This window comes from Sylvia atricapilla, chromosome 20, assembly GCF_009819655.1.
Source record: "Sylvia atricapilla isolate bSylAtr1 chromosome 20, bSylAtr1.pri, whole genome shotgun sequence".
Lineage (NCBI taxonomy): Eukaryota > Metazoa > Chordata > Aves > Passeriformes > Sylviidae > Sylvia > Sylvia atricapilla.
Window position 1 is genome coordinate 5,796,032 of NC_089159.1, and position 14,747 is coordinate 5,810,778.

General features: G+C 51.5%; 1 protein-coding gene and 1 non-coding gene across 2 annotated transcripts; one reads left to right on the forward strand and one right to left on the reverse strand.

The window, feature by feature from the left end:
• Positions 1-1,891: 1,891 nt before the first annotated feature.
• Positions 1,892-10,243, reverse strand: LOC136370054 (argininosuccinate lyase). Its single transcript, XM_066333256.1, has 17 exons — positions 10,220-10,243; positions 9,643-9,706; positions 8,245-8,439; positions 7,588-7,671; positions 7,222-7,278; positions 6,878-6,975; positions 6,159-6,236; positions 5,843-5,920; positions 5,649-5,701; positions 5,304-5,366; positions 5,023-5,137; positions 4,326-4,410; positions 4,107-4,166; positions 3,793-3,876; positions 3,504-3,584; positions 3,034-3,140; positions 1,892-2,119 (listed from the first exon to the last, which is right to left on the reverse strand). The coding sequence occupies exons 2-17, from the start codon at positions 9,652-9,654 to the stop codon at positions 1,969-1,971; spliced, it is 1,401 nt and encodes a 466-aa protein (XP_066189353.1). The 5' UTR covers positions 9,655-9,706; positions 10,220-10,243; the 3' UTR covers positions 1,892-1,968.
• A 4,362-nt stretch (positions 10,244-14,605) lies between these two features.
• Positions 14,606-14,676, forward strand: TRNAG-CCC (transfer RNA glycine (anticodon CCC)). Its single transcript has one exon. It is a non-coding gene; the product is annotated as a tRNA-Gly (tRNA).
• The last annotated feature ends 71 nt before the right edge of the window (positions 14,677-14,747 follow it).

A 14,747-nucleotide genomic window follows, 5' to 3' on the forward strand; every position in this document is an offset into this window, starting at 1 on the left:
CCGATCCCAGCTGCAGTCCTAGCGCAGATCCCAGTCCCGGCTCCGGTGCCGATCCCGCTGTGTCCCGGTGCCAGTCCCGGCTCCGGTGCCGATCCCGCTCTGTCCCGATCCCAGCTCCGGTGCCGATCCCGCTGTGTCCCGGTGCCAGTCCCGCCCGTCTCCCGGCGCTGCCGGTGCCGTCCCGCCCGCCGGGGCGGGGAGTTCCCGGGCCAGCCCCGCTCCCGGCCGCGCTGGTCCCTGTCCCTTACAGCCCGCCCAGGGACACCATCGCCGTTTCTTGTCGCCTTTCGGGGGTTGCTGCCCTTTAACCAGTGCCGTAATTCAGCCGGGAAGGGGCCTGATCCAGTCCTTGGATCCTTGTCTGGAGCAGCAGGACACTGGCAGTGACATCAGCTGCCTCTGGATGCACCCACAAGGTCCTTTCACAGCGGGATTTCCCGTGTGCTGCCCTCGCTGTCCATCCAGAACAAGGCTCAGACTCTCTGTGTAGCCACCAATTAATTCCCTGCTTCTCAAACATTTCCACTCGTGATTATTTCTTTTTCGGATGCACAGACCATCACACTGTCTACACTGAGAAAAACTCTTTGGACCGTTTTGTTTCCAGATTCCTTCTTCTTCTGTAATCTCTCACTTTTAATGCTTCTTTTTTTGGTGTTCATCCTTTATGGATGTCCAAGCTCCAGGCTTTGACAGGAGGTTGCTGAGGGTTTGGAAGGATGGTGAGCACGAGATTTACATCCAGAACGACCCAGCTGATAATCAGCCTAAGTGAATTCCTGCCTCAAGGGCCGTCCTGTAATGAGCAGGGGTCTGAGACCAAATCCCAAATCCCAATGAGTCAGAGGAGAGTGATGGTGAAAGTCTGAGGATATCGTGGACCTCCACAGGCCCCTCCAATCTCAGATATGTCACAATTTTAAGAAAAGGGTGGATGGGCGGGAAGTACCAGTCACTGTAAACTATTTATTTATGTAAGAAACTAAAATGTGGCAATCTGCGGCTTCCCTTTTCCTTTCGTTTTGGCCTTGTGTCACCCAGCACTGGCCATGAGGGACAATGCCAGGCTTTTGCTGCTGGGAGCAAGAGAAAATCTGTTCAGCTGAGGAGCTGAAGGAACCAGAATGTACAAATAGGAAAAATAAAGGGAGTGGCATGGATCAAGACAGTTTAAGGGAGGAAGATAAATTGTGAGGGGGAGATGAGGAAATGTCTGTTCTTCTGACTCTGCAGGTGTTGTGTATTGGTGGCATTTGTGGCTTTCTTGTTCAGCCTGGCAGCTGAGTGTGCAAAAGTGATTTCCTGGCCACAGGTGACCAGTCTGGAGAGTGAGACATGAGCCCAAACAGGAGCACAGCAGGGAGGAAGGGAGCAAACACGAAGGAGGCTTGTGGAAAGGTAATTGAAGTGTGTTGTTTAAACGCCAAGAGAATGGATTTGCTTTAAAGTCGGAATAAGCAGAGACTGAGATTGGTGACAAGTTGGGAAAAGGGCATTTTGCTGTTGCTGATCATTTTTCCGCGTGTTAAAAGCACAAATACTCCAAAGATGCAAGTACTGTGTGTCTCCTGGGGTACTCTGGCTGGAGATTCAGCTGCTGGCAGTTTGTCCCGCCCGTGCTGCAGCCCTTGCCCTAAACTTGGTGAGGCAACACCTTTATCATTTCTGTTCCCTGCGTGTGATCCGGACCTGCGGCTCTGAGTCAACAACGCGCTGCTGCCTCAGCGCGGGGCTGAGCAAAACCCCGGCTCCGCAAGGCTGCCCATGGGAAAGGAATTCTGCCGAGGAAAAAGGGACAACCCCAGCAAGACACGCACGGGAGGAAGAGCCCCACACCAGAAGCCCCACACCCCACACACTCAGCCCGAAGAACGAAGAGGCAGGAGCCGGATTTCAGTGAACTACAGACACCCCGGTGTTTATTAACTCCAGGCACAACGCTGCAGGCACGGGATCTCTCCCCACACTCTAAGCCTGTTCCTTGAGCCTCTTGAGCAGCTCCCGCAGCTGCTCGATCTGCGCGGACACGGAGCTCTTGGCGGTGCCGCCCGCGGCCGTGTACTGCTCCACGCTGCTCACCACGCTGAACACCTGAGCCACATCGCTGCCGAACAGGGGGCTGCGGCCACGCCGGGGCTGTCAGCGGCCTCGGCCGTGCTGCCCCACCTGCCCCGGTGTCTGCCCCAGCCTCCTGCCCTTCTGCTGGTGTCAGCGTCAAAGGGACACCGAGCGGCTTCAAAGCCAAAGCCCTCCTGCCTCCCGGCCCCTCCTGCCCGTGCCCTGCCGGGGTGGGATGGAGCGGTGTTGTTCCCTTCAGTGTTTTCAGCCCCAGCAGGAGCAGCTTTGATATTTAGGATATTGAGGTGCTGCCCAGCCCAGGCTGATCAGCTTCTCCTTTTGGGAAGGCCAAGCCCTGCCCTGCCTCTGTGAAAGAGCTGAATGGCTCAGATAAGTTTTTTTTTCTTTACTTCTGTGTCAATTCTTTCTGGGATTCCAGTAGGTTGGATTTGTAGAAGAGCTTTCTGGGCTGCTTCCTTAACATCTGTCATTACATACAGATTACAGTTTGATCTTCTGGTTTATCATGAGGCAGGTCACCTGCTATATGGGTTAATGTAAGGGCTCTAAGTGGATCTTTAGCATAAAACTTCATTAATTCGGTGAAAGCTCTTCAAGACTTTATTAATTTGGTGAGAGCTCTTCTCTATTTAGCTTTTTATAGCATGTCCTGTGAATCTGTTAAGATTGTGGTGGTGATACATTTGCAGTTATAAGGCATTAGATTATAATTACTGAAAGTGCATTTTAATAGTTGCTTGAAGTAGGGAGAGCCTGAGCCACTCTCTTTAATTTCTTGTCTTAAGTTTTTAAATTATGTCCTGTGTTAGTTGCCTCTATCTGGGATTTACATTTGGTATGGCCAGTGTTTGTGTTGATGCTGTGTTGAAATCTCCTTCTTTTAACGTTTTGCTTCTAATTTCTGCCTAACTGGTAAAATTTGGTAGGTTTTATTTTTACAACAGAGGCACAAACCTGATGCTCTTCAGGTCCTCCAGGCTGAGATTGTTGATGGTGATGCCTTTGGTCTCGGCGAGGTGGACGGCCTTGCCAGCAGCAATGTGAGCTTGTCTGAAGGGCATCTGCAGGAAAAAGCAGAGGGGGCACTCGGTCAGTGGCCAGGCAGCTGGGCTGCCTCTCCATGAGGAAAATGGACGTGCTACTCTTTTTTGGCTGTTTTCCCTTAGGGCAATGCAAGCTGAAGCAGTGCTGGGGTGGGAGAGGCGAGGATTTAGGAATGAATGATGATCAGGTAATTTGGGTGTAAGTTAGGGTGAAGTCCCCCAGGGCAGCACTGCCTGGGATGCATGTACAGGATGTGTTTTCAGCTTCCATGGTTGTTGGCTGCTCATCACACAGGAGAGAGGGGCCTCATCCCAGCTCCGCCCTGAGCAGTTCTCTGCATCCAAAGGGATCCCAGCTCCAGCTCTCCCTCGGGCACTTACACCTTTGTGAACCAGGTAGAGAGCCAGGTCAGATGACAGGATCTCAGGGCTCAGTGCCTTCTCCATGTTCTCCTTGTTGATCTGCAGAAAGGAGGGGCAGAGAGAGATGTTATCTCTCATCAGCTCCTCCTCAGGGCACATTAGCTCTAAGAGGGGCCAAAATGAGCAGTGAGGGTGAGGCACTGAAGAGTTTTTATTTGGGAACAACCTGGAGCTCTCCTCTCTGTCTTACTCACAGGATGTGCACCACGATGATGTTGAACAGTGAGAGGATGAGGAGAATCCTTACCTGGAGGGTGGAAATCACTCCAGTGGCAACCTGGAGCACAGCATTCAGGGTGTCTACGACATCAAAGACAGCCTCCTTGTCCTCCTGTGATGGAACAGTGATGGAAATGGCTCTGAGCCAGCCTGGTACAGCACAAGAGGCTGAGCAGCCCAGGCAGCAGAGCAGGGATGTGATCCCAGAGGTGACACTCAGGGTGTCACCTGCAGCACCCCCTCCCTCAGCCCCTTTCAGAAATGGAGTGCTGGGACAGCTCAGGAACAGGAGGTGACTGTGTCTGCTCAGAGAGAAGGTGTGCAGAGGAACAAGTGCTGTACCTGCAGGTCCTTGTTGTAGGTGCTCGGGAGGCCTTTGAGGACCATGAGAATTGCAGCCAACTGCAGAGGGACACAGGAGAGGCAGGGAGTGAGGCACAGAGCAAAGCAGGGCAGGGCCAGAACCCACAGCTCTTTACCAAACAAAAGGCAAGAAAAAAGAGATTCCCCAGCCCCAGTCTGAGCAGTTTCCTCTCCCTCCTCCTCCCCGTTGGGGCTCACCCGTCCGAACACTCGCCCGGCTTTGCTGCGGATCAGCTCCAGACTGTCGGGGTTCTTCTTCTGAGGCATCAGGCTGCTGCCAGAGCTGCAGGGAAGGGGTGTGGAGGGCATTGGTGAGCAAAACCCTCTGGCTGAAATCCCAGCCCTCTGAATGGAACCTCTAAACCCCCTTTCCTTGTGCTCCAGTTTGGGGTGCAGGAATCAGTGAGCTGAGTGTGCCGACTCTCTCGTGTTTCCCACAGCAAAGCCTGGGGGTTTGCACCTTGTGTGGAGCTGCCACACAGTCCCACCTCCCACACAGACAGGAAAAGGGGGTTCCCCCTCCAAGCAGCTGCAGAGGTGGTGTCAGCAGGCCAGGCTAAGTGATCTCAGGGCTGTGCCTGTGCCACCCTGCAGACAAGGAGCCTGTTGGGATTGCAAACCCAGCCAGGCAAGGAAAGGCTCTGGCAGCATTCCCAGCCCAGCAGGAAGTTCTCTCTGCCAGCAGGTCCTGGACAGGAATTGCTGGGCTGAACACAGGCTTGGTTGAGTGCAGGGAATCAGAAATAAGTGACCATTGCTGAGGAATATTCACCCTGAGGGTGCTTTAGTGCCAAACCCTTGATGTTGGGTCAGCCTCGAGCACAGAGACCCCAACCCCTGCCTCAGCCAGGGTGGAGAGCTGAGGACAATCCCTCAGCAGGGACCAAAAACCTACCAGTAGGTATCAGAGAGGGTCAGGAAGCCAAACTCGCTGGTGCTGTAGATGATGAGGTCCTCAGCCATCTTGCTGAGGTGGATCATCAGCAGGGTGGCAGCAGAGAGGAATTCCACTGCAGGGAAGGCAGGAAATCAGGAGGGGGAAAAGCTGCTTGGACAACCCAGGGAATCTGACTGGGCCTTTAGCTCCTAGTGATGGATTTCAGCCCCTTCATTCAATTAACTGGGAAGGGGTCAGGAGCTGCTCCCACAGCGCTGGGAGGGCTGGGCTCTGCTCACCCACAAAGTCCCTCTCGCTGACGGCATCCATGCTGTTCAGGCTGATGGAGGCAAAGTCCAGCTCTGCAAGGAAGGGGATGGACACAGGAGGTCACACTGGCCCTGACAGGACCCTCAGTGCACCCGGACAGGGTGACTGTGAGCCTTTGAGCAGTCCCAGGAACACAAACACAATTAGTGGGGTTTTTGTTATGATCCCGAACAGGCAGAGTGCTCACTGGCACTGCAGTAAAAATCCCAGACAATGAAGGGCTCTGGCTGCAGGATGGGGCATTGTGGTGCCACTGTCTCCCTCCCAGGTGTGACAGGTTCCCCCACACCCCTCGGGCCCAGGGAGACACTTACCACTGCGCAGCAGCTCTCTGTCGATCTCCACGGGGTTCCCAGCCAGAGCTCCACTGCCAGGGAGAAAAGACACAAATCATGCAATCCTCCTTTCATATCCATGCAAAGCTGAGCTCTGGGAAGCAGGGAAGGCAGCCCTGGAGGCTTTGCAGGGCAAAGCAAGGCTCAGTGACCACACATTCAGTAGATCTTACCTTCCCAAAGGCAAGACATTGATCCTCTTTTTTATCTCTCCCAGGCGCTCAGAATCGCGGGTCAGAGCCACAGCATGGCTGGGGAAGGACAAGGGGGAGAAAGCCCATGAAACCAGGGAATGGCTCCTCCCTTCCCAGACATGATCCTGCCATGCCTAGAGCCTCAAACATGAGGTTGGAGTAGAGCCTGGACAGAGCCAGGGGGCACAGGGAATTCCTGTTGCAGTTTGCAGGGTTCCCTCTGGTTTGTCACCACCCCTGGCTGTCCCCTGGGCAGAGCAGGGCCCCGAGGGTGCAGAGGGTGGCAGGGGCTCACCTGAGCAGGAACTGGCTCCATCGGATGGGCTGAGCTTTCTGCAGGTGGGTGTAGCCAGGCAGGATCACATCGATTTCTCTGGGAGGGGAAAGGACAGAGAGGTGACAGCAGGGACAGGAGGGAGGGCAGGGACAGGGACACACCAGGGCTCCTGGCAAGGTCACAAACTGAGCATCTTCAGCCTGTGTTGTGCTGAAGCTGCTCCATCTCCTGTCAGCTTTCTGGCCAAGCACATGAGGTTTAGCTATTCCAGAGTGGTGAATCTGCCCTGAGCCTCCCTGGAAAATCACCTAGAGCAGCAACCCCCCAGTGGCAGGCCAGGATTCCTCAGCCCACCCCAGGTTTGGAGTGTGAGGAGCAGAGCTGCACAGGGAGGTGACACAGCTGAGCTTTTTCTCATACAGAAAAGCCTGAAACATTTTCCCCACTCATTCAGATGGGTTGGCACCTTCTAAAATCTTGTGTGGATCTCCCACCTGAACTCCTTTGGCAGCCGTGAAGGGAAGGGTCCCTGAGGGATGAGGGAAGCTTCTGTGGAGTAAACTCTGGAGAAAAAGGGGCTGTTGTGTCCCCTGGGCTACCCCAACCTGCCTGGCTGTACCTCCCTGCCCAGGAGACCCTGCTCCTGCCACTGGGGTCAGACAAAGGACAAACCAAGGAGTCCTCTGCCCCAAAAAGGCCAAAGCTGTCGAAAACAGGGACTGTGGAGAAGGACTCACATGGCAGCACGTTCCACCAGGGTCTTGATGAGCTGCAGGAGGTGGGAGGAGATGATGGAGAGGGAATTCTTCATGAACAGCTTCAGGTCAGTCACAACCTGTAGGAGATTTGCCACAGTGAGGCCACAAAGAATGTCACATACACAGGGACAGCAGGGTAAACCCCTCCTTGCCCTGTGTGATAGGAAGGTGCATCTTCTTCTCATCATTTGGTCATATTTATGTGGTTAATGCCACCATTTCTTACTCTCCAGGAAGAGTTCCAGAGGCCACCCTGGACTGAGTTCTCCTGAAATGAGGAAGAGGAGGAATACAGAAGGAGAAAACAAAGCTTCTGTCCATACCTGATCATTCCTGCTCCTGCCAGTGTGCAACTTCCCAGCTACGTCTCCAATCAGCTCCTGAGGACAAGAGCAGGGTTCTGTCAGCACCTCTGTGCTCTGAGCAGCACAATCCACACCAGCACATCCCCCTGCCTGGAGGGGACTCAGCCCCAGGACCCTCTGAGGAGCCACGGGGTGTGTTCTGGGGAAGGGCACATTTGGGTTCTGTGCCTGTCCAGCCCCAGAGGGGGTGTGGAGACCCTTGGCTGTGCCCCAGGGGGTTCAGTGCCAGCAGCTCCACAGGGATTTCACAGAGGGACAGAGGGACAAGCCCGAAATGTCAGGCAGATGTGGAGGAAAAGAACAAGGGGTTTAGAGGAGCCAAACCTTGAGCCTGCGCTCGTTGGCTGTGTGGATATCCTCATCAGTCTGGATCACACCAAAGACTCCCTTGGACCATTCCTCAGAGATCTGCAAACAGCACAAACAGCACAGTCACCCTGCTGTGTCTGAGGGTCCCCAGCAGTGTCCCCTGTCCTTCCCAGAAGCCTCATGCAAAGAGAGATATCCCTGCATCCTGATATTCCATACTACAGGTGGCATTCACCTCTCTATCCATGCTAACCCTGCAGGGTTATGGAGGATTTAAGCATTGCAAGGAAATATTGAGTTTAAATATCAGCGATTTCTTCAGCATCAGCCACAAAGCTTTTCCTATAAAACATTGCCCAGACTCACCGTTGTCCAGGGTGGGTGAGCAACAACAATGGATATTTTATAAAAGCATTTCTCTGCTGCCTCCTCTTCCCCCCTACACCTGCTCTGCATTGCCTCCTGTCGGGCAGCAAGACTCAAAATTCCTCAGGGAAAATACCAGCAGGAAAAAGGTGTTCTCACTTCACACTGAAAAGATTCCTAGTGGCTGCTCAGGCTGAAGAGGACACGAGGACATTCAAAAACACTCTTTGAGACAGCAAGGCGCTGCCAGGTAAGGAAATATTCATTCCAGCACACACGAGAGGTTGTGAAGGGAAGAAGAAATACCTTTTCCAGGCCACTCAGGATCTTCTCCAGCTCAGTTTTGGACAGGATTCCAGCCTTCTCCAAGGCTTTGGCATAAGCCATGCTCCCCTGGATGTCAACTTCAGAGAGTCTCTGATCAACAGTGATGGAAGCGCTGAGCATCTCCATGATGGGATCTGTGCTCCCCACAAACCTTCCTGCCATCATTTTGTCCCCCTGCAAGTAACGAAGGGAAGAGACACAGATTTCTGGATATACCCCCTAAAATCAGCTTCATGTCCATCTCAATCCTTTACCAAAGTAAAACTGAGGACCATCTCAGGAGTGGTTTTATTCAGTCTATACCAGCAAAATTCTGGACTTGGAGCATGTCACTGTCACTAGAATTTAGCCCTTGAGGCCACAGGTCTGGCTTGGGGATCCTCCAAGATATTTGACTTCTGCAGGACTCTCTGAAAATAAGCATCAGGGCATGAGAGACCAGCATGGGACTCTCTTTTTAAGAAAAAAAAATAGAGTCAGGGATAGAGTGAAAGCTGTTCCCTGATCCTTGAAATAATAAAAAAAAATCCTGCTCTTTTAGGGAGAATAGAAGAAAATATTCAGCTCATAAAGAACTGTGGGTCAGCACAAGCCACATGCTCTAAAACATTCCTGTGACTATAAAGTGTCTGAAATCGCCGTTTGAAGCAGCTCCAGAGCTCATGACGTTGTTGCATAAAATCGGGATAAAACCAGCAAAGGTGCAGGCTGCGGGCAGGGAGGCCTGGGTGCCTTTCAGTGTCACAAATGTCCCAGTGAGGTGAAAAGGGAAGAGAAAAGCCCAAGGCAGCCCCAGAAGGGCCCGGCCGGCGGCAGAGCTACCATGGACAGCGGGCAGGGAGCGCGACATCCGCGCCCTTTCCCCGAAGGATCGGCGCCGGGAGGAGCAGGAGGGAGCGGGATGAAGGCTCCGAGTGCGGCAGTTCTGCCTCTCCAGCGGGTTTGTCCGCAGGAGCTGCCGCGGAGGGGAAATGGAGGGGAAAAAACCCCAAAGTTTGGAGCTCCTGGCTGGACAGCCCGAGGTGGGCAGAGGGGACAGGGAGTGAGCGAATGGTGCTGCTGGGAGGGGAGGGCTGGGATGGGAAGGGGTGTCCAGGGATATCTTGGCTGCCAGGATCAGAGGTGGGACGGTGGATTATCGCAGCAAAGGCGTTCGCTGCCCCCTTCTCCATTGGAAACTCGGGAAAAGCCCGCACAGAATCATTAAGGTTGGAAAAGACCTCCAAGATCAGCGAGTCCGACGCTGGCAGGACCATCCCTAACCCAGGTCCCTGAGGACCTCGGGGACACCCTGCCCGAGCCCTCCCCGGGAGGCCGATCCCACCCCTTCCAAACGGAGCACAGAAGGACCCGGAGCAAAGCCAAGCTCCCCCTCACCTCGGCTGCCATTTCGGACGACGTTTTGCTCGTTTGTGCAGCGATCCTGGCACCTGGTGCAAACCTGCGGGACAGCGCGGGGATGCTCAGCAGCGGCTCCGGGTTCCCCGGTACCGCTCCTGGTTCCCCAGCACCGCTCCCGGTACTCTCCCGCATCCCCGGGCATCGCTTCCCGCCCCACTCCCGGTTCCTGGGGCATCCCTCCCTGCCCCGCTCCCGGTGCGTTCCCCGTTCTTGGAGCATCATTCCCGGTGCGCTCCCGGTTCCCCGGCACCGCTCCCGGAGCATCCCCAGCTCCTGGAGCATCACTCCCTGCCCCGCTCCCGGAGCATTCCCAACTCCTGGAGCATCACTCCCTGCCCCGCTCCCGGAGCATCCCCAGCTCCTGGAGCATCACTCCCTGCCCCGCTCCCGGAGCATCCCCAGTTCCTGGAGCATCACTCCCTGCCCCGCTCCCGGAGCATTCCCAGCTCCTGTAGCATCACTCCCGGCCCCGCTCCCGGAGCATTCCCAGCTCCTGGAGCATCACTCCCGGCCCCGCTGCCGGCGCTGTGCCGGTTCCCCGGGCACCGCTCACCTGCTCCGCACGCAGCCCCGGCCGCTCTGTGGCTCGCTGCTCCCCGGCCCCGCCGCCCCGCTTTTACAGCCCTCGGCTCGGGGCCGGCGGCTCGGCCCGCCCCGCCGGGGCGGAGTGTGCCCGGGGCCGGCCCCGCTCGGGTCCCCCCCGTGTCCCCCGTGTCCCTTGCCACCCCTGCGCTGCGGCTCGGGGGCAGGGGCAGCTTTGGAGAGGGCAGCTTTGGGAGGGATGCTCTCCAGTGATGCTTCTTACCGGGCGTAGCTCCTGCGCCGTGGACAGGTCAGGAATATCCTTGGAATGCTTTGCTGGGAATGTCCCATCGCTCTGTGTCACACGCCTCTCATGAGCAATCATAAATAGAAATATAAACAATATAGATAATATAGATAATATAAATAATATAAATAATATAAATAATATAAATAATATAAATAATATCAATAGAACTGATCCAGGGCTCTGTCCCCATTGCCACCCCAGCAAACGCAAATAAAGGATGGGAGCCCCTTGTTCTTTGCCATCTCTGCGTGGATGAAACTGTTCACTCCACCTGGAAAGAGGCTGCAGCCCCAGATTTGGGGCTCCCCTGCTGTCCCCAGGTCACCTGAGAGCCTCAGGCTGTGGGGCTTGGAGTTATTATGGCAATAATCACTATCTCAAACTCATCACACCCTAAATGTCATGGAATTAAGTGATGTAAAGCACAAGAGACCTTTGAGAGTAGCAGAGCTGTGGCTCAGCACGAATTTGTCATTAACTCCTCGGACAGGGCATTTTCTGCAGCCCCTCCACAGAAAGCTGAATATTTGCTGCTTTCTCAAAGTAAGATCCTGCAGTGTCATATTTTTCCATGTACATTGTCCATACCTGTCACAGCGTTCAGAACACATATTTCAGCTTTCTCATCCATGTTTTTGTTGGATTTTCCTCCCTTAAACTGACCCTCTTCTTCTTTTTCTACTGTTCTCTCAGTTCTACAACTTATCCCCTTTTCATTTTTCCACTGGGAAACCGAAACAGTTCTCGGTCCTTTTGCAGTCCTATTCCTCCCTCTTGTGAAATCCCTCATTTTTACCACGTTTCTTGTCTCCTTCACCTTTTCAGAGCATCCTTGTCCTTACTCTGGGCTTTGACAGGAGATTGCCAATGTGTTGTGAAGACATCAAGCACTGGATTTATAACCAGAGTGAATCGGTGTAAATAAGGTTTTGCTAACCTGTGTCTGATATTACATGTGACAGGGGATATTCCATCCACACGGGATCTGTCAGCAGTGCCACTGTGGATTTAGCAAACTTCCCAGGGATTAATTGGCTCTGCTCAGCTCCTGCCCCAGTGTGTATCTAGGAAATGATGAATTCTCTCTTTATTTCTAGATCAAACAGGCAACAACTGTGTTCTTCTGTATAATAAACAACGTAGAATGTAGATGAATATTTTTATAATCAGAGTGGAAATAGAACAAAATACAAGCAGAATTCCTCAACTTCAAGATGAACATTGAAGAAACAGGATTTCTTAAAGATGCTTGGAGCTGGAGAGTTGAACTTTTTTGAGGGGAAAACAGTAAAATGGCAATGCAAAATATACTTTAATGCAATAAAATATACTTTCTGATGCAAACTGAAGTGCATTCTCATTACTATCTTCTCCATTTGTTTTAGTTTGGAAGTCTCTCCACTTCCCATCATCATCCTTTGGTGTTTTATTTGAAAACCTCAAATATCCACACCCCACAGTTAATACCAAGAAAGTTCTGAAGTAAAAGTCTCCTACTTATTTTCCTTTCTGGCACAGGGGATGGCAAATTATTCCCACACCAATATTCCTAGCTCCCCCTTTTTCCAGGTGAAAATAAGTACTAGAGAACAAATTGCCAATTCTGCAGCACAGAGAAGTTTAATTAAATATATTTGAATGTTCTCAAAGGTCTGAACTTTATTTGTATTTTTATAATTAGAGTCTTTCCCTACTATTTCACTTTTTTTTGCTGGAAGTGTGCAATGCTGAGGGAGCACAGCTCCGAAAGAGCTTTGGTGGCTCTGGAAATCCACTTTTCACAACAGGACTGCAAAGGAAAAGGATGGCAGAAACAGCTACACTGCACCTTCTTTTAAAAACATAATTTATTTATTATTTTTTAGCTGTCTTTTCACTTTGGAGAAAGAAAACAGCTCCGTGGGTTGAACGCGCCCATGGAAGCGCATCGTCAGCTCGGCTGACACGGAGCCTGTGCTGACATTTTTTTGTTCAAAAAAAAAAAAAAAAAACCCCAACTTTGTTTTTAACGAATTTTTTGAACGTAAAAGGCCAAAAAAAAAAAAAAAATAGACACCATAGGGTGCTGAACGAAATGCTGAACACAGTAAACATGTTTCATGACAAAGAACACAAATAGCCAGCAGATCTGCTGTCAATAGCAAGCCCTGGGCCCCCTGCTTTCAATAGTTAATACTGAGGCCCCTCTCTCCCCAAGCCTTACTGGTAACAATCACAGCGTTAAAATGTTGACATGCTAAGCACATTTGGAAAAAACCCATGTCTGCATTCCCTATGGATGGTGTAGCATCACTGTCTAACACCTAAAGGGCAGCAGTTGAAGCCAAAGTGACCTTCTCACCTCAGCCCCTGCCCGGTTGGTTCTCTCTTGACATTCCTTTTCCTGGTGTCAGTGGAGCTGCAGCTGACCCATATTTGTATTTTCAGCCTTACCAGGTTTCCTGTCTCCTCTGGGAAATGTTTGGGAGGAGTATCTTGATTAAGGAAAAAAAAAGGGCTGCTGGATGAGGTGTTTGTGTCCAGGTCCTTCAGCCCTAGCTGTGTCTTTTTCACGGGTTGTAAAAAGCAGCGCTGATTGGAAAAACGTGAAAGTGAAATTTTGGGGAAAGGTTGGAAAAAAAACGTGTCAGGAAAGTGAAATTTTGGGGAAAGAGGGAAAAACATGTCATGAATGAAATTTTGGGGAAAGGTTGGAAAAAAACGTGTCAGGAAAGTGAAATTTTGGGGAAATTGTGGAAATAAGTATAAAATGTTGCTGTTGGGAGAGAGATATAAAGAGACGTAAAGGAGAATGAAGATTATTGTGCTGAAGGTCCTGAACCCTTATCTGTGAGGTGAGAGGCAGACAAGGATCAGCAGATTTCTGGAACGAAACCCTGAAATTTGATTGTCTGGAAACAGGCTGTTTTCTCATGAAACCTGACATAATCTCCCTCCTTTCAGGCGGCTGCATGTGGAGGGTTTGGGCCATGGCAGGGCAGTCACAGAGCTTTTGCTGTGCCAGTTTTGGCCAACTTACAAGGCCAGTTAATCCTGACATGAAAAAGGGCAGCATCCATCGCATCCTGTGCCCTGAGTCACACCAGCAGCTCTCCCTCTGCCTTTCGAGATCTCTTTTTTTTATTATTATTATTCCACAGGACTCTGCAATAAATGATTCTGAAGAATAAATAAATAAATTTCTATCTGTACTACAACCCATGTGTGATTGCACATGCCCCCTGAAACTTATTTTTGGAGGGTTTTTCAAATTAAAAGGGCTAAAAAGCCTTTGCAGTCAGCTTTTAAATTTTGCTCAGCACTTCTGTATCTGGTGATGGAAGTTCCTGGAAAACTGGGAGCTGCTCCTTGCCCACTCTCTGTCCTGGACACTGCTCCTAAAGCCCTGTAGTTTGCTTGTGTTATTCTGAATTGATTCAGCATTTGCAACACCCCAAGGAGAAGAAAAACCTTAATTTTGTTTGGTTTGGTGGTGGAGGAAAAAAGCAGCTGGTGGGTCTTGTGCTGGAATTCCAAGGCAGAGGTTGCAGGCAAAAGTCTGACCCATTCAGTTCCCTAAATCCCTAAAAAAAGGTTCTTAAATCCCAGCTGCAAGCTAACAAATATATCTGTACGACACTCCTAGAGGAGTTGGAGGTGCTGTGTCTGCATATAAAATTTCCCTTGAGAGATAATGTCAAAATGAAGGAATCAATATTTCCCAGGGCCAGGTAATTTTCCTTGCTGCCGCCACCAGGATTTTCGGCTGTTTGCACTCACTGAAGTGTCACTGGTTTTATTGAGGACGAAAAAGGCTCTTGGAAGATTTAATAGCCCATGGTTTAGATGGGGAAGAGTCACGGTGACGGCCGGGAAAGACACGACACTGATGGATTTGATGGATGCACGTACGGGGTGCTTTAAAAGACACCAGGAGTATTTCACACCTGCTTCAGCCTCGCAGCACTCCGCTCATACTTAAAGATTTGATTCGAAGGTGCTTTCGCGATACTGTTTTGCTTTTGTCACAGTTAGCAGCGGCTAATTGCCAATAAGGGTAATTTCGGGCAAAAAAAAATACCTGACATACGTAGAAAGGGTGTGACCCAAACCCACTTCACATCGCCGGCATTGGTGGTTCAGTGGTAGAATTCTCGCCTCCCACGCGGGAGGCCCGGGTTCGATTCCCGGCCAATGCAGTTGATCTTTTCCCGCCCATCTTTTTTTTTTTTTTTTTTTTTTTGAGCTCCTTATTTCTCCTTCCTTTTCC